This window comes from Gymnodraco acuticeps, unplaced genomic scaffold (assembly GCF_902827175.1).
Source record: "Gymnodraco acuticeps unplaced genomic scaffold, fGymAcu1.1, whole genome shotgun sequence".
Lineage (NCBI taxonomy): Eukaryota > Metazoa > Chordata > Actinopteri > Perciformes > Bathydraconidae > Gymnodraco > Gymnodraco acuticeps.
Genome location: NW_022990673.1, coordinates 4328987 through 4349273, shown reverse-complemented (window position 1 = coordinate 4349273; position 20287 = coordinate 4328987). Strand labels below are relative to the sequence as shown.

The window sequence follows — 20287 nt, the reverse complement described above, 5'->3', positions numbered from 1 at the left end:
ACATCCAAACATGTGTACGTCTGTAGTCAGCACTTCATTACAGGTAACGTTATTCACACAATAACAGTGTTACATTGTTTCCAGTGGCGACTGGTCATTAGGGGCAGGTGGGGCACAGCCCCACCTAGTGTCAGCAGAAAGTATTAAAAGTAATGATTACAAAAAAATGCAAAAGATAAATTAAAAAATATATAAAATATATTTTAAGATCATGTTTATTCATCTGATTCGTCTGTACATTGCTGTTTTTAGTCAGTGTTCTTCTAATTAGTGTCTACAGTGTGTGCCTATTGAGCTGTTTTGAGCCATGTGGGACAAAACCCGATCCTGCCCCTCCCTCTCCCTGTTTAAGTCAATGGTGACTGTAAAAACTACACTGCGCATGCTCAGAGTATTGTCCTATTTAATTGTGTGTGGCAAAAAAATAATGACCATAGGGGCATAGTGCTGCCATCCCCACCATACGTCATCTCACATAATTCAGAGCTGATTGGCTGTAAGTACGTGTGCCGCGAAAAGTGTGGTGTGTGAAGAGGAGGAGAGAGAGCTGCAGTGAGGCGTCCTACAACCCGGAAATAAACTGCGCATGGCTTCCCTCCACAAAAAAGCAATGATATTTCTCCATAGGATTTTAGAAAATAGCTCCAAATAAGATCTGTGGGAAACAAACCTGTTAGATAAATGCACGTTTTGTTCAGCCGGATAATATCCACATGTCTACCCTACTTTTATAATTTTCGAATCATAAATCTATTGATTAGATCAGATTTATGATAGACTTTTGAAACTACAAGAACATAAGGAGGAATTTTACAAAAAAGTAATGGAGATTTTTGTCCAGAAGGATAGGCAAATGGACTTCATCTTCATGTCAAGGTAAGACTGCAATTTGATTGAAAATGGGATCTTACTAAGAGAGAACAATTCAATATTTAAATGATAAAATTACATTTTTGGGTATCCTTTTGTTGAACTGTCTGTTTAAAATGAATTGAAGCATCAGACAAAAAAAGCTTTTGAAAATAATATGATATTTTGATTTAGGTCAAAATATAATATTTGTAAACCTGAAGAGTCAGAGCCTCACCAGCCATGAACCTCACTGCAGAAGCTTATATATAGACATCTAAGTTTTTTGTGCCCCACCACTTTTGTACATATAAAAACGCCACTGATTGTTTCGTAGTTAACATGAATGTTCAATTACTAGTTTTAAGAGAAGTTAACTAACTACTACGTTATGCAGGCTACCTTGCTTGAGTATACAAAAACACAGCTATGCTAACAACACTGGTGGTAGCTTCTGAGCTTTCTGCAGTTAAAATGTATTTCACCCCCTTCTATCCCCTTCTAATTTCGTTTGTGAACTGTCTTGCCCTAGGCTTAAAAAACGAGGACATAGCCCACCCAGACTACACACCATCGCTGTTCCCACATAAAAAGACAAAGTCTCCCAGGTCAGTACTTCAGAGGCTAGAGAGAAGGAGGAAGCGTGAGGGTGTTCAGTCTGCCCAACCAGAATCCCCAACATCAGAGGGCCCAGCACCAGAAGCTCCCATACCTCTTCAGGAGTTAGAGAAAACAACTTTATGAAGAATTGTATAATTTAAGAAGAGAAAGAGATGAGGCCATGAAGGAGCGAGCTGAAGCCATCAGAGAATTGGAGACGTTGAAAATGTCGGTAAACACTGTGAGAGAAAATGACACTAAATGTAAAGTCATGACAGGCCTGTCATGGACAGTATTTGACACTCTTCATCAGTACCTGGTACAGTTTGTTAAGTCACAGAAAACATCCAAGATGTCAACACAAGACCAGCTCTTTATTACTCTGGTGAAACTGCGGCAGAACCCCTCAACCGATATGATGTGTGGAATATTTGACCTGGCACATAGCACTTTCCTGGATGTATTCTCCCGATGGTTGGATGTTATGTACGCCAACATTTCTTTTTTGATTAAATGGCCTGATAGAGAGTGTATCAGAAGCACAGTACCAGCAGAGGTTCTCTTCCAGTACCCTAGAGTGACTGCAATTATCGACTGCTTTGAGATCAGAATTGAACACTCAAAGAAGCAGAAAACAAGGTGAGATATTTTTATTTTTGATAGCATGCATAAAGTGTCGGGTTTTTGTAATACTTACCTGGCTGTCTGTGTATATGTACACAATTTATAGATAAGTATTACTAACGACTGTCTCTTCTCACAGAGCTATCACCTACTCAAAATACAAAAACTGGACAACAGTGAAGTATTTCATTGCATGTCACCCATCTGGCTCAATCACATATCTCTCCAAAGGCTGGGGAGGGAGGGCTTCAGATGTGCATATTGTAAGGAACTCAGACTTCTTATCTCAGAAGTTCCACCATGCAGGAGATCAGGTAACAATTTAACTATTTTTTTTCCTTTTAATTTAAAGGAGACCTATCATGCTATATTTAAATGATATAGTGTATGACCATACCTATATAAGGTATATTTATACATTTTATTTTTCAAAATACCAAACAGATCATTTTTTAGCCATGCCTCGTTTCGCTCATTTTCGCTCTATTCCAAGCCTGTCTTTGAAAATTCTGAGCAGCAGCTGACCACGCCCCCCTGCAGAAGAGCGGGGCATGAGCCGGTGAGAGTCACGTTACCATGCTTGCTGTGATTACGAGTGTGGAATAAACATGTCATCTCAGAGCAATGCATGTGTTCAAGCATATTATCAATTTGATCCAGAGACTGACCCTGAAGCAGCGGAGGTTTTGGTGGAGGTGCAAAGATCTCGGTTGCAGCAGGACGTTTCTGAATGGTTAGTTGACAAGCTGTTGTCCCTATTTATTTTTACTCTGTTACGATGCGTGCTACTTATTCCGTTCATATTTTGGCTAATTAGCAAGAATGCAATGTGTACAGTTTATAACTTAGAGTTTGTAACGCAAAAACAGCAATACATATATATATATTTATAAAGGGAGACATTCATATTTTCAGCTATATATACAATGGCCTCATTGCATTTAATAGGTTTTACAGTCCCTTTTCTTCCAACATTGTGCAACAACCGTTGGAAAGTTCAATAACTTAGGGTGATAAAAAGTATAACTCCAACAACACCTCAGTTGTCAGCAATGTGTGTAGTTTTCATGTGTTTTTAAAAGCTCAGTTATTGACTTCTTTCTACAGGTGTACATGTGCAAATTGCGCCACGATGCCTTCTGAACGGAGAATGTGTGCTGCATGGAGATACCACAGGTAACATTTTTTGATAGCTTCACTAAGTTGTCTGTTTAGAGAATACATTTTCACATGTCATTCAATATATGTTTATCACACTAGGTGTCAAGACGGATGCAGGAACTTGAGGACTCTGTAACCTGTGGTGGACCATCCTGGATTGGAGCCTGTGTGCCTGAATGTGTTCTCCCTGCAGAATGCATTGAATATTTACAGAGCTGAACATGGTGGACTACAGTTGAGGCAAATAGAGCAGTGAGTGGTTTGTTTGTTTTGACTGAAATTGTAAAACGAATGCCAATATTGTTCATGGAAATAAATACTGGTGTATATGGCTTTATGCAATCTTTCATTCTGTCATTGTACATGTACTATTATATACTACACAGCAATGGCATAACACACCCATGTGTACGACAACAAAAGTCCACACACAACCTTATGCTTTTGAAATCAGAATATTCTTTACCCATCCAAACATGAATAATCACGACACATTTGATATCAACTCGGAACTTTATTGTCAAAATCAACGGTTCTTTGAACCCATAAAAAAAACTAAATGTACTTGTATTTTGTATAAATTACACTAAATATATTTTTTATAATGATTTCAGGCGTCACAGGTATCTAGCCACAGAAGCTTTGTGAGCTGGTGCTGGGGCTTCCTTGGACGCAGGATCAGAGTGGTGATTCCGGCCTGCGTTGTCCTCAAGGAGGCAGGAGTTTTCCTGATCCGCAAAATGTTCGATGTTGGGTTCAGACAGCAGCCAAATTGAACCGTGTAGCATACCCGGCGATGACCTCGTCCCTGTCAGGTCGCTCATAATGGTGCAGGGTCCACAAAGACTTGGTCGAAGATGAGGTCCATCAAGTTGGCCACGTAGCCTGTGCAATGTTAAAAAAAAAGCACAACAAAAAATGTGGTTTAGATTAGTATATGCATGTAAAACACTGAAAGTTTTTTCTAATTTATATTTGTAAATAGTTGTATAATAAATATTTTAAACACTTACGGAATGTGGGGTCAGTCTTTACTGGTTTGCTCTTAATTCTCCCTTCCTGGCCTTTGGGAACTGCAGTTTATACAGAGGGTTTCCAGTGGATGTTGGCTTGTGCACGCTCAGCGTTTTCATTGTATGTGCAGGGCTGCCAAGGTACAGTCTTTCATTTCCGCCATGATAAAAAAAAATGTAAATAATAGCAAAGGATGTACAAATTGTCACTAATTAGTAAGTAATGTGAGGTGCTGGCCTGTAAAGAAGAAATACATAGTTATAACAAAATCATCTCAATTTAGTATTCAGGATGAGAAAATACTATTTGGATAAATATAGTCTGAAATCCCAAAAGATGGGGCTTTAAAACTCTCTATTTAGCAAAGCTCTTTGCTTAGCCTTTTCCAATCTGAGTTAGTTTTGAACCGTAACGTGCATGCTGTGTTTTCTGACTCAATACAGATGATATGTTTGGAGAGGGGCTGAGCTCAGTAGACTGACTGTAATGAGTGCTAGCCACTAATTAGCCCTGTTGCTAGGTAAGGCCTTGTCACAACAACATACCAACGGGGCTTTAGCTCCGTTTTAACTCGTGGTGTGTGGTCCCCCCCTCGCATACATACACACAGTGTTGTATCCTCACACACCCCCATTTATATTCATGTATAACAAGTAAACACACAAAAGCTTTTACATATAACGCTGCAAAAAAACGGCATGTCTCATTAGCGTAGCGTAGCTTACAGATCGATGATATCTGATCGTTCTTACAGACTACAATCACAAAAGCTTTTACATATAACGCTGCAAAAAACGGCACTTACCTACAGAAGATTACGTTTGTTATTATAACTTACTCAATATGATTTTAGAGGATACAAAATACTAATAAATAGGAGAATAAATACTTGTGTTATCGGCTAGGGCGTGGCTTTACAGCCTTCACACAGATCGCCATTACGGCAGTATGTCTGAACATGTTAGCAAATGCCTGATAATTAAAATAAAAGACAAAGCAAAGACTGCGGAGCGTACAATATAAAATGTTATAAAAACATATACACACCTAACCGATTACTATTTGGGTTTGAGGCGACATTGATACGGCGAAGCTACATGCTACATGCTACATACTACAAGCAAGAGATAGCTTTATCAGGAAAAACACCGCTAAATAAAAACTTACACCTTCAAAATTGGATGTGTCCTCACTGGCCTGCTCCCGGATGGTTGGTATTGATCCCGGCAATGCACGTGGCCGTGGCTCATTCCCCTGATAGGTGGAGAGTTGACCAATAAGCGGAGCACGTCTCTTTGTGACGTAGGAAAGTGTTGAAATCTGGATCCGTTTTTTTCAGATCCGTTTCAGCCACTTTTTTAGAGATTTGGCGAAGGAGGAAAATAGAGAGGGTTGTGTTTTCTGACACTTGGTGAGTTCCCTGGAACACCGGGGACACATATTCATGTATAAAAGACGTCCAAAGGTGCATTTTGCATGATAGGTCCCCTTTAAGTCTTATTTGTGAATTTATTATTTACCCATAGTTACCATTTTTGAGTTGCTGTTGAAGTAAAGTAGTGTTTTTAAGTATTTGTTATGTTTATTTCAGATTTTAGCCGACAGGGGCTTCACTTTGAAGGATGACTTTGCTGTTCTGGGTGCTCATCACACCGTCTTTCACGAGGGGCCGAAAACAACTGTCAGCCGAAGATGTTGCAAATTCTCGTGTGACTTCGAACATCAGAATTCACATTGGTAAGTATAGAATCAGCAGTCAGATTCATACAGTAACATTTTAATGTTTTTGGTATTCAGAGTGTGCTGCATCATCAAATCACTGTTGCTACTTGCCGCTGACGTGGTTCACATTTCCCTAACTAAATTAATTACTGTAACAGTACAGATCCGGGTTAACAAGTGCTGAGACGTTATTCAATTAATCACATCAACGAGTACATGTGTAATCCCTACTTTGTAGGGTGTCTTAAGATAACATTTTATCTTAAAAACATGTTATTCTATATTTAAATACATTGAACTGTTGTTCACATTTAGTGCAATATCAAGAGAACAGGATAACAGGAAGTTAACAGGGATCTTTCTTCACTTTAACATGAAAAATAAACACTAATTATAGGACACAATGCACTGACGATATGATATAACGGTCAACTGTGCTACTCCTGTGAAACTCGAACATAACAATGTAGCTAAACAGCATTTTAACAACAAATATGTGATATGTGGTCTGCAGAGAGAGTAATTGGTGCCCTGAAGAGCCGGTACTAAATTCTGGATGGCCCACTTCCTCTGCGCCTGGTGAAGAGACTGCAGGATGAGAGACAGAAGAGAGAAGAGGCCATGATTGATAGGATTGTGCATGTCTGTGCAGCACTAATGAACCTGTCTGGCACTGTCATGTACAACCGTTACAGAATCTGAGAGTAAGAACAAAATCAATGTGCAGTAATTTAATAATGAGCATCAGAGAACAATATTTTATGCAACTTTTTTATACAACAAAGAAGTCATTATTGTTCCAATTGTGCCATTAACAGGTTTCAGTTGAGACATAATGGATCTTTCTAATCAAAACCACCTGTTGTTTGTCTTTCCACAGGTCCCTGAACTGATCTCCGTGCTGCTCTGCTGCTGCACACCCTGTCACCCTGCCTCTGATGCCTGTCACCCTGCCTCTGATGCATGACGCTCTGCCTCTGTTGCCTGACGCTCTGCCTCTGATGCCTGTCACCCTGCCTCTGATGCATGACGCTCTGCCTCTGATGCCTGTCACCCTGCCTCTGATGCCTGACGCTCTGGTCTCCTGCCTCTGCCTTGGAATGCCTGTCACCCTGCCTCTGATGCATGACGCTCTGCCTCTGATGCCTGACGCTCTGCCTCTGATGCCTGTCACCCTGCCTCTGATGCATGATGCTCTGCCTCTGATGCCTGTCACCCTGCCTCTGATGCCTGACGCTCTGCCTCTGTCGCCTGACGCTCTGCCTCTGATGCCTGTCACCCTGCCTCTGATGCCTGACGCTGCCTCTGATGCCTGTCACCCTGCCTCTGTCGCCTGACGCTCTGCCTCTGTCGCCTGACGCTCTGCCTCTGTTGCCTGACGCTCTGCCTCTGTTGCCTGACGCTCTGCCTCTGATGCCTGTCACCCTGCCTCTGATGCCTGTCACCCTGCCTCTGATGCCTGACGCTCTGCCCTGATGCCTGACGCTCTGCCTCTGATGCCTGTCACCCTGCCTCTGATGCCTGACGCTCTGCCTTTGATGCCTGTCACCCTGCCTCTGATGCCTGACGCTCTGCCTCTGATGCCTGTCACCCTGCCTCTGATGCCTGTCACCCTGCCTCTGATGCCTGACGCTCTGCCTCTGATGCCTGACGCTCTGCCTCTGATGCCTGTCACCCTGCCTCTGATGCATGACGCTCTGCCTCTGATGCCTGTCCCCTGCCTCTGATGCCTGACGCTCTGGCTCGTCGCCTGACGCTCTGCCTCTGATGCCTGTCACCCTGCCTCTGATGGCCTGACGCTCTGCTCTGTCGCCTGACGCTCTGCCTCTGTCAGCCTGCACGCTCTGCCTCTGTTGCCTGAACGCTCTGCCTCTGATGCCTGTCACCCTGCTCTGATGCCTGTCCACCTGCCCTCTGATGGCCTGACGCTCTGCCTCTGATGCCTGACGCTCTGCCTCTGATGCCTGATGTTCTGCTGCCACTTGTGTTGCCTGATGGGTCACTCCCTGTGCTGCTTTCGACTGGACTGTGTTCTGCCTACTTAGCAGAAACATATACAGTGGTTATCATAAATGAGTACACCCACTTTGAAAATAAGACAAGAACAATTTGATCAACAATATCAACAATTATTATCTGATTAGTATCAAAGTCACAAGTATAGACAATATTGTACAGCCCATTATTCATTCTATTTGTAGCCTATGTATGTTTTCATGTTGTAAATAAATGTATAGGCTTTGTGATATTTGATTTTGTACATATAGTCTAGTAGTCTATGTTGATACTGAATGAAATAGCTATAATATGCTTCAAAATGAATTGGTATAAATAAATATGTAACTCTGTCACAGTGACTTATTTGTTGCCATGTTTACACTGATAGGAAATTCAACCACCTACCTGTGCATCTTTCAGCTCCCGAAGTTTGTGTAGTATGTGTTGTGTCCAAAATGTTTGCATCACATTAATGGCACCACTGATGAAGTCCTCATCTCTTTGTACTCTGAATATCAGGCAGGTCTGAGGAGTCCAAGTGATGAAGTCTGCATACATCCGTTTGGTAACAAACATCTGCATTTGGACCTATCAAATGCAATGCAATCATCATAACACTAATATGTACATTATAGACAGTATGCCATCTGTGGATAATTATCTTGGATAATTGCACAAAATGCTGCAGACTTATTAGAGGTGTGCAGGTGAAATATTGAAATACCTGAGTGAAATATGCATGACTTCTCTTTAAGCTTGTCAGACTTTCCAGATGTCCTCTTTTGTCCTCAAGCCACTGTTGATACCCAGTAGAGGTGTCTTGCCCCCACCTGTAAGGACACTTAGCCTCTATAACACCCTCACCACAGCAGTCACAGGAAACATAGCCATCACATGAAACCCCCAGGTATGGCATAGTTTGGCAGATGCGGAAGCCAGCCTTTGCGGCTTCTCTGTCACCCTCCAGGATAGCTTTACATCACATCGGAACAGGTAGGTATCCGATGAAGGTAGTTTATGATGGAGCACAACTCCAACAAAGCCACTTGTAAAAAAGTTGTGTGCCTCCAGGGACCGATAGTTCTTTAGGCGTGTGTGTGTAAATCCCTGCGTGATATAACGTACCGAGTCGTCCATAACCAATATGTATATGCAGCTCATGATGGCTATTGTGAAATAACAACCATTGTGTGATGAACAAATTCACTAAAACGTGCTAATTTCCTTGTTAGACATATAAATTATGTGAGGTTTAATTCATCAGTTAACGTGATTTTGTAGTGATGGCAGTTTGACACTGAAGCTTCGAACGGAGCTTCAACCCTGGACTTCCTATTCCATAGAAGCAGTGCTTCGAAGCTTGCTTCAAATCACGTGACATATGACGTCCGAAGCAGCAACTGCTTCAAATCACGTGACATGTGACGTCCGAAGCAGCAACTGCTTAATTTCCTGAATGAATCACTTGACTGGTTCACGGTCCATTCACGCGATTCAATGCACTGCCTCTCTCGATTCTGACAGGTTGAAACAGTTTCAAACTTGAGTGCTTCAACACTTTATGACCGCTCTAAACAATGCACAATGTGTGGGTTGTTGTCGTAGTTTGCGTTGCTGCTGTTGAGTTGTTGTTGGTATTGCATTTGATATCATTATAGAGCAAGCCAGGAAGAAAGATAGGTCGTTCTGGCTCGGGAAACACTTCGAAATGTGGAGAAGTTGTGAACAAAAAGACAATTATCAGTAATATAAAAACAGTTCAATATTTCAAGCAATAGATAGCCCAGTGGGTACAGCCGGCGGCCCGAATACGGCGATGTCCTCCGCTGGTTCAAATCCCGGAATGGACGTATTTTAATCATTGCTTTTCAACTTTAATAACTGATAAAAGGCCCAAAAACATGTCTAGCACTCTCTAGTCTCTTCTCAATAACCCAATACACACAATTATCAATCTTTAATTGCAAATAGAACATGATATTCAGTCTTAGTGTGTGTGTGCATCGAATATTTTTCAAGGCAAAGATACGTTAAACCCACTGCAGCCTTGCACTTCGCCAGGAGAGGTCGCTGTAACTGAAGCTTCGAGAAATGAACCTATTTCCGACACAATTGTCCAAGTGGTTCGACGCTTCATTCAAAGCTTCATTTTGCCATCACTATGATTTTGCCTCTTACCGGGTGATTCAACCAGGTAGCAGAATATATCAGGGAATGAAACTTCAGGCCATTCAGTCGGATCATTCGTCCACTCTTTAATAAGATATGGACAAGAATCCGATCCTATTAAATAAAAAATGTTAAGGTATCTATCCCTGTAAATGGGCTGAAATGAATCAATGTATGACATGTTTGTTTAACATTTAAAATCCGCGCGCTTACAGTGCTCCGGGCGAGGGGGAAAGTTTTGTTTTCCCCCTCGAAATGCCCCGCCCCCAACTGTGACGCGACGCCGACTGTATAAACATGTCGATCGCCACGTTTGTCGTTTACGTTCATCTTTTGCTATATCTGCCTTCCTACGATCACTTTGATGCACATTCAGTACTCGTATGTGAGGTTGTGGGTGAGAGGTGGATATCGTGACGCTTACAGGGAGGTATCGAACATTACAAAGTAGGTGACTGTGTGGATGCCTGTTCAAAATATCGCAAACTTGAATAAATCATTTAAATTATATATTTGTGTCCGACTTTCATTTGTACATCGTTCTTAATGTGATGTATAGTAGCTTTGATAGCTGTCCATACCTTCAGACAGCCTAAAAGTAAAACACAAGTTGTTTATTCACAGCCCGAACGCTCATCGAGATGACTGGATCACTCATGACAAGTTGTGATCAGCTCCGATTAAATTGTGATATAAATTCTGTAGCTATTCTCCAGGGAGCACGTTTTTTTAATGAAATACCTGTATCCCTCTCATCACAACAAGACTCTATACTGTGCAGGAAAAACAATTAGGCTATATGAAAATAATCTTGATGCATGGGAATGAAACACACAAACTATCTTCCATGGCTATAGTGATATGTCACAGTAACGGTCAACCACAGAAAAGTAAGTCCAGCGGGGCACAAGTTGAATATATATACAGTATTTCTATTATGCCTTTAAGCCTATACGTTTAACCCATAAGATACCCGGACCCATTTCTACTTTTGGGGAAATTAAGGGGAACGTCATTTAGACTAAATAGACCACCTAGAACACATTTCTGACAAGTAACCCCCCCTAGTGTCATATATCTGCGCTTCAATGGTAAAGTAACTCTTATTTATAACTTAATTAACGAGGATGATTTTTTGGTTTACATTTGTTTGAACATACTTTGAATTGAAGAATAAAGAATATGTTAACTAAATATAATTGAATCAGCTAAATTAACTGACCAGATCATAATCTTATTTCTAATTGTGCATATATGTCACTCCGGGTTTACTGTGAATGTTTAGGGCTAAAGTCCCGATGTGACACCAGTGTCACAGCAATATTTATGGCATTTGTTTCATATCGATTTAATCAAGAAATGTTTCCACAACAGGTTAAATGTAATCAGAATCAGAATACCTTTATTCTTTCACACACAGTGACATCACGAGCTACCCACAATGCAACGCGCGCCATATATCTATATAGAAATACGCCATTTTCCTGGAGGTGCTAATATCCTGGAGGTGCTAATATAAACAGCTAGGTAATGTAACCAGGCAGAGCGCACTAGGTTTTTTTTCTGAATTAACGACCGAAGAAATCGCTGCATGTCTTCGGATTACATCTCTGGACTTGAGGGGTGTGCTCTAGGTCGTTACCAGCGTAAACTAGAGCTGTGTGGGTTGTCCGATTGCCTGCAGATGTATGGAAAAACGACTCTCGAAAGTGGCCTTCGGTCGATTTTGGCAGCATCTACGTCTGTCTTCTAGAAACACCAGGTGAATACCCCACTTGTCACAATAATATTATCATGCCAATGCATATATGTGGTATTTTAGAGTTGACTAGATATTGATTAAGGCAATAGACTATGATATTCTGCTTGCACCTCGTGTGAAATGGTGGATACCGGAAGTACAGTGTCGCCCTCGGCCCAAAACCCGTATGTGTGTGTGAAAGAATTCGTCCCACAGAGGGGACATTTCAATTAGTTACAGCCGAAAAGAGCCGAAGACAGCTTAATGTTTAACAAATGGCATGTAAGCATTTTTATTCTTAAATGGCTTGAATGTTAACTTTAGCAACAAAAAACCTTTCCAAATGTAGCTAGTTCTGTCACATGTGTTAGCCTGGCACATGGACATCTTGGACATGTTGTTATGGGAACACAAAAGCAAATGACAAGGACCATGACCCACCAGACTGTTCAGGGTGTGTCACTTAGGGACTTCATGAGATAAAAAAGGCTGAAGCTGTATAAGGAACTTTCCAGAACATTTACATTTCATGTGACACCTGTGTCTTAGCAATTCTGACTGCCTTCCGTGTTGCACCATTTTATACACTAATATAAAATGCTTAACTGCCTAAATTGCAACTATGCACTTTTTGGTGGGCTAAGCCCCAACTTGACATATTTTTGGCTTACTTTATAGTGCCTGAATGTAAGTTTAAATATTATGCAATGCAAAGTTTTTCTTGGCCTACATTACCGTTATAGAAGGAAAGATAACAGCGATAGTTATGTTTCAGAATAACCTTTATTGGAAATTGTTAGAACAATCTCACTCGTCACGGGCTTGAGCTTCAACCTCAGGACCCATGTATCTGTGATCCTCTCCAGAATGGAAGTAGTCGTCACATACAGAGCATCAACTAGTTCCTGAGCAGTGTCCTTCACGCTGATATCCAAGAGAGGGAGTTACACAGTCACAAGATGGAGGAATGGAAAGCAGTATTCAATGTTTACTTCAGATTAGCTCCACGTCAGAAATGATCATGCTTGTCATATGTCTATCTCCATAGAGGCTGAATCATCATGTTAATCACATAGCTATCATATGCCTCAAACAGTCCTGATGCTCTTTTGGTAAAGTAACTCAAAAGTAGGCTAATATAAAAGTAGTGTAACTCATTACATTTCAGAGACAGTAATATTGTAATGTAACGTAGGCTATTACTTAAAAAAGACAGTAATAAGTAATTGTATTACAATTTGGAAGTAACTTGCCCAACACTGCAGATGATCCAGTCATCTCGTTGCTGCTTTCGGGCTGCGAATAAACAACTTGTGTTTTACTTTTAGGCTGTCTGAAGGTATGGACCGCTATCAAAGCTACTATACAGATCACATTAAGAACAATGTACAAATGTTATATATAGGGATGCACAATAATTATCGGCCCGATAATTATCAGTCCGATATTAGGAATTATGACGTCATCCCGATAAACCCGATACCAGTATTAATAGCCCCGATAATATACAATATATTTTTTGGGTAAAAAAAAAGAAAAAGATACTGCGGTGTGGGTGGATTGGGATGAGGGGCGCTTGTTTTTCCCTTGGCTCCTCCCGTTTTGCCAGTACTGTGGTATTAGTGGTTTAGGAAGAGGGGAGTTCTTCACAAATCCAGCGCTGTGACGTAAATGGTGTGCGGCCGTGAAGCCAGGACAGTAAACAAACATGTCGTCGGTGGTATGGGCGTTGGAGCTATGTGCAACTCAAGGCATATGCTCGAACCGGAGCTGCCTGGACGCTGCAATCATGTTGCGCACTATCCGTGCTGAGTGTGCTGACTTTTCGTACAATGTCCCACTGTCTGGCTTCCTGCATAAAGTCAAGAGCTCGGCGCAGTTGTGGCGAAATGTCGCTCCTCTGTTTTCATTTAAACAGCTCCTTATATCCGTTAGTGCAGCTAGCTAGCACCAGATGCTAACAACAACAATGCACGTAAGGTCTCTCTCTCGCTCGCTCGGGCCACACATATACACACCCTCCCGGTCCTCCAGATGGCCAGTCGGTGCCTGCCGGTGAGCGTGGAAGTGTGGTCTGCCACAAGCGGGCGGCAGAAGCGGGGCTGTCAGCATCAGCTTGTAGATGGTATTTTAAACTCGATGCGCTCTGAAACTACGGGGCGGCCAAGGAAAAAAAATACACATGCGTTAATCGCGTTAAAATAATTAGTAGCGTAACATTTTTTTTATTATCGGTTATCGGTATCGGTCTTGAGAAGCAGGAAGTTATCAGTATCGGTTTCAAAAAACCAATATCGTGCATCCCTAATATATATATTAAATGTACCTGTAGTTTTTGCACACCTGGTGGTAAAAAAAAGACTAGTAGTGAGCAAATGACATGAGCATTACTACTATGAACAAAACAAAGCCAAGAACAGTTTTGACTCTCGTCAAGCGCCATCATTTCTATGATGAAGTTAGAGATCGTTTTAGCCCTGGGGTCGTCTCTGGCAAACTTCTTGCCTTTTTTAAAAGCCTCGTCGATAGGTAAAAGCCCCGGTGCCTTTGCAGCTGGCTTTGGATTCGCCGCTAGTTTAGCAGCGCAGGCGTCTTCGTACGCTTTTAACACACCATCGTAGCGATGGCGATGTTTCAGGTGACAAATCAGGTTGGAAGTATTATAGCTCGTTGCCTTTTTCCCTCCTCGTGGAACTTCTGCATTGCATTTGTTAATACAAAAAGCAAGCGAACTATCTAACTCTGAAACTTTGAAATAGTCCCATACTACCGGCGACATGTTTGTTTACTGTCCTGGCTTCACGGCCACACACCATTTACGTCACAGCCAGGCATGAGTTAGGGAGCACTGGATTTGTGAAAAACTCCCCTCTTCCTAAACCACTAATACCACAGTACTGGCAAAACGGGAGGAGCCGAGTGAAAAACAAGCGCCCCTCATCCCAATCCACCCACACCGCAGTATTTTTTTCTTTTTTTTTACCCAAAAGATATATTGTATATTATCGGGGCTATTAATACTGTTATCGGGTTTATCGGGATGACGTCAGAATTCCTAATATCGGACCGATAATTATCGGGCCGATAATTATCGTGCACCACTAAAAAACACAAGAGCAGCAAGGTGAAGGTGGAAAGAATCGGGCGGGGAAAACAAATAAAAGGCGGGAAAACACAAAGACAGGAAGTGAAACAACACTCTCGACCAGTGGTTCTCAAATGGGGGTACGCGGACCCCTAGGGGTACGTGGCAGTACTGCAGGGGGTACGTGAGATTTATTTTATGTTAATGAAAAAAACAACATAAGTAATGCATTTAAACAAACTACTAATAGTAGATTAACTACTTTATTCAAAAGTTTACAGTAACTCTGGATAATAAAATGGGAACAATAAACGGGGTGCTCTCTTTTCCTCTCCCTCTCCTGACAGCCCGTCAGTCTCGTGCATCTCGCTGAACCTGACCCGACAGTAAATAATAAATATATGTATAACTAGTATAGCTTGTTCCAGAGTAGATAAACAAGCTAAGTGTGGGGTTGGGTTGTAACGGAATACATGTAACGGCGTTACGTAATCAGAATATAAAAATCAAGTAACTGTATTCAGCTCGCGTTACATTTGAAAAATGAGTAATCTGATTACAGTTACTTTCGTAAACCTGAAGTGAATACATTTTGGATTACTTATTGGAATTATTGCTGAAAAGATGTCGTCACAACATTTAATATTCATTATTAAAGGTACAGCCGAATCATCACAGCGCACAACAACTTTTACCGCAGCAAAAAAGGGAGCGTTTGAAAATAAAGGGGCAGGTCCGCTCAGTGGAACAATAACGAAACATGGAGGAACAAAAGTCTGCGGTTAAGTCGTGTGTGTGTAGAGGTGTGTGTGGTTAAAACACATCAGCCTGCGGTCGCTCATTAGCCTTATGATTCTGAAGGTAAACACAGCGAAGGCGGTGCGTGAAAGGCGGTGCGTGAAAGGCACTCGTCTTCTCAGAGGCTGAGTTAACCCTCCCGCTGCCTCCTGTGCTGCAGAGATTTCATGAAGTGAAGGAGGTTTTCCTTCTATAAAACAGCTGTGGGCAGCAGATAGGCTACTGTGAGTGTCACGGACATGAATTCATAGATCAAGGCAGACTGGTGCAAAGAGTCTCCTGTTTTGCCGATCCGGTGCTTAAACAAATATAACTCTACACCCCTGGCCGCAATGTCCTTAAAATGAAGTCCGAGTTCGACATTTTAATTCATGTCCTGCCAACACTGGCAGGACAGAAGGCGACACGCCTGTTCTAAGCGGTGTCCCTCACTCCTCACATCCCAAGCTGCATCCCCAAAAAGTGTATTATGTTGTTGCATCGTTTCAGATGTGATGTTTCAGTTGTGCTCTTGATAAGCCATTAAAACAGTAAAAACACGTTCAGTTTCCTTTTGCTTTTTGTGTCTCCTGTTCACCAAAACATACCCATCTGTGATGGAAAAAGAAAGTAATCCAAAAGTTTAAAAGTAATCTGATTACCTTTTTTAAGACACGTAACTGTAACTGTATTCGGATTACTTTCAGAGCCATGTATTCAGTAATCAGTAACTGATTACATTTACAAAGTAACCCTCCCAACCAGAGGCGCGGGAATGTATTTTGAGTGGGGGTGCTGAGGTGCTGGACTCCAGTGAACACTATTACGGGCACTATAGAGCAGTGGTTCCCAAACGGTGTGCCGCGGCACACTGGTGTGCCGTGAGGCAAGTCCGGGTGTGCCTTGGGATTTTGTGACAACCATACATTATTATTGCAATATACACAAAAATAATTATTTTTTAATTTACTATATCAGTACTTTGTAGGTTTATATGTACGTAATCTGCGCGATTTGCGCGTCCACATCTCCACGTGCAGTGCTGCATAAACATGGCTGAGTCAGCGATAACTCTCGAGGGGTGGAGGTATGCCCATTATATTGAGTTCGTCCGAAGAATAGACAGGAATGTGACGGTGAGGTGCAAACTGTGTCCAGGCCAGAAGCTGTTATCCACTGCTGTAAACACCACGTCAAACCTCAACAAATACCTGCAAAGAACACATGCTAAGGTGAAGCTACCGCACACGCTATTTGTTGTTTGTTTATATCACAGTCTGTTCTTCTTCTCTGTCTTCCGGTTGTTGCCTGTTTTGAATGACAAATACACACTACCGCCGCCTGCTGGTAAGGAAAGTTATTGCCACTCACGCATGCGCAGTTCGTACGTGCTTGGCGAGTAAAGTAACGAGTTACTTTATGTAGATAGTAACGAAGTAGTGTAATATATTACTTTTAAAAAAAAAGTAATATGTAATATATTACAATTTTTTAGTAACGACCCCATCTCTGGAGTTGGCGTTCTCTACTCTGATTTACATGAAGAACAACAGGAGGTCACGGCTCTCTGTTGAACAGGACTTGCGAGTGGCCCTCTCCTCAGTGCCACCAAGGATAAAAAAAATCTGCACGCCCCGACAGGCACATGTATCTCACTAATTCGTAAGTCTGCAAAATATTTACAATAGCACATGTTTCAATGCTGATTGCTGAAATGTTACATTTATAATTTGTAGTTCAGGACCATGGACAATGTAGCTTCCTTGACAGTTCTCTGTGCTGAATTTCTGCTGAGTTTCCTTTGCCTCATTTTTAATTGTGTGACCTGTCTGGTTTAATTGAGTGTGTTGCTGCTTTGATGAAGCCTAATTTGATAAAGTTTCAAATTAATTTCTGAAATATTTCGTTAATAAATATTTCATGAGTAATATAGTTGTCTTGTCACATAGTTGTCACATTTTATTTGGCATTAGTAAATAATTATGCACATTTACAGATATTGTACATGATATTATGAGTGATAACACATGTTATTAGGGCTATTTTGCACAATAGGTGTGCCTTGAGATTTTTACTTGTCCTTTGGTGTGCCTTGGGCACAAAAAGTTTGGGAACCACTGCTATAGAGCGCGCACAAAAGCAATCCCCACACGCAAACACACAGTACACCCGCGACTGTTACAATGAAGGCTCGATAATCAGCTCATGGCATATAGGCAGGGGTAAAGTGCTTTTTTTTATGTTGAACAAGGCTTATTAAGCTGAACATCGCCACAATTGTTCTGCTATGTATCGGTACTTATTTTCTTAACGTGTGAATGACAAGCATTAAGAATAACAAAATATAGCTAATTCTCTTGCAGATGAATGTAACGTTTATATAGGGGAACTACACTGTTAGCAGTAACTTGGTATTCTTTCACACACACATACGGGTATTGGGCCGAGCGCGACACCGTACTTCCGGTCTGCGCCGTTTTACGCGAGGTGCAAGCAGCCGTACACCGTCTAGGTGTTGCTAAGCTTCCTGTACTGAATATCATAGTCTATTGCCTTAATCAATATCTAGTCAACTCTAAAATACCACATATATGCAATGGCATGATAATATTATTGTGACAAGTGGGGTATTCACTTGGTGTTTCCAGAAATTAGACGTAGATGCAGCCAAAATCGACGAAGGCCACTGTCGTTTTTCCATACATCTGCAGGCAGTCTGTAACAACCCACACAGCTCTAGTTTACGCTGGTAACGACCTAAAGCACACCCCTCAAGTCCAGAGATGTAATCCGAAGACATGCAGCGATTTCTTCGGTCGTTAATTCAGAAAAAAAACCTAGTGCGCTCTGCCTGGCTAGTTAGCTAGCTGTTTATATTTGCACTTCCAGGATATTAGCACCTCCAGGAAAATGGCGTATTTATATATATTTATATGGCGCGTGTTGCATTGTGGGTAGCTCGTGACGTCACTGTGTGTGAAAGAATGCATGTATTTCATGTTCGCTTAGCTTCTTAGCCTGAGCTAGCTCTGTTTACTTCCAGTTCGGAGGCAGCAGGTCCCGCCTCTTTGCCCTTATTTGGAGCAGGCGGGATTAGACTCTGACGTTGCTGTCAAGCCGTTAGTGGCCGACTCCGCCTACTAAGGGCTTCACGGCAACTCTGCAGAATCCTATGGGCGACGTCACGGACACTACGTCCATTTATATATACAGTGCCGCAGTGGTTCTCAAATGGGGGTACGCGGACCCCTAGGGGTACGTTGCAGTACTGCAGGGGGTACGTGAGATTTATTTTATGTTAATGAAAAAAACAACATAAGTAATGCATTTAAACAAACTAATAGTAGATTAACTACTTTATTCAAAAGTCTACAGTAACTCTGGATAATAAAATGGGAACAATAAACGGGGTGCTCTCTTTTCCTCTCCCTCTCCTGACAGCCCGTCAGTCTCGTGCAGCTCGCTGAACCTGTAATAAGTGACCCGACAGTAAAGAATAAATATATGTATAACTAGTATAGCTTGTTCCAGAGTAGATAAACAAGCTAAGTGTGTTAGGTCTAACTCTTAGTGTATTTAATTTTGCTCCACTCAACGATCCGTCATAGCGGCGGAGCTGTGATCATGCAGAGCTGCGTGTTCTCCGTCAGCAGCAGCTGATCTGATCTCTCTCTCGCGTCCGGTTATACTTCACTCGCGTCTATGTCCAAATCTGTCAGATCTAGCTAGTTCTAGTTAATTATATGACTGCCTGCTTATCAAAGGACACCTAAACAATAAGCGTTGCTTGGCAACGGCTTGTGGCCGCAAAGTACTGTATAGCGCAGCACATTATGCATATGTTTATATGAGGAATGAGGGGTCAAAATCCCATGCTCATAAAATGCTCATATATTGTTTTCTCTTCATTCCCCACGCCCCAAAATAAATAAATAAATAGATATACCAATTTTGGGAAAAGTAAGGAAGTTTGAGCAGTGTGGGTTTTATATTAACAGAGTTCAGGGGCGCTGTAAGGGGGTGAAAAGTTAGGACGATTCTAAGGGCCCGTGACTGACAGGGGCCCCAAACATCTTTAGAACATTAAGACAAATGTTTTAAGTAACCTTTCATCAATCATCAATAATTAACATTAATATAACGTTATATTGATAATGTACTCACTAAACTTACGATTAATTTACTTGTTTTTTTCCAAAAGTTAATTATCCAAAGCATCGAACACCCCCTCTATTTACATGTAATGGTTTGGTCCTGCCTCCAAAACGCTGTGCGGCACCGGCCCTTTCTAGCAGAGAGTGAGAGCATGTGAGGAGCAGGGATGCTAGTACTTACGTGTGTACGATGTCTCAACGACTAACAAAGTCAGGCTTTCAAGAAAGAAAATAAAGGAGAGAAAAACAAGGGAGAGGGACTAAAGGGCGACAGTATGTCACCCAGTTTTTCACAAGAAAAGGTGGGTGTGGTCCATGAGTGGTGGAAATTAGTCTGTTAGCTAAGCGTAGTCCATTGTAAATAATAATTCAGAGGGTTTTAATTTCACTGCT

General features: G+C 41.7%; 1 protein-coding gene across 1 annotated transcript; it reads left to right on the top strand.

Annotated features, from left to right (window-relative positions):
- Positions 1-1556: 1556 nt before the first annotated feature.
- LOC117555176 lies at positions 1557-7910 on the top strand. The gene is made up of 4 exons (XM_034229961.1): positions 1557-2088; positions 2213-2387; positions 5840-5985; positions 7805-7910. The coding sequence occupies exons 1-4, from the start codon at positions 1631-1633 to the stop codon at positions 7908-7910; spliced, it is 885 nt and encodes a 294-aa protein (XP_034085852.1). The 5' UTR covers positions 1557-1630.
- The last annotated feature ends 12377 nt before the right edge of the window (positions 7911-20287 follow it).

Excerpts from the sequence above, each read along its gene's own strand:
- LOC117555176 (XM_034229961.1), top strand. The coding sequence starts at position 1,631 with ATGAAGGAGCGAGCTGAAGCCATCAGAGAATTGGAGACGTTGAAAATG. Across the intron at positions 2,388-5,839 it reads TCCACCATGCAGGAGATCAG|ATTTTAGCCGACAGGGGCTT; the intron begins GTAACAATTTAA and ends TGTTTATTTCAG. Across the intron at positions 5,986-7,804 it reads GAACATCAGAATTCACATTG|CCTGCACGCTCTGCCTCTGT; the intron begins GTAAGTATAGAA and ends TGCCTCTGTCAG.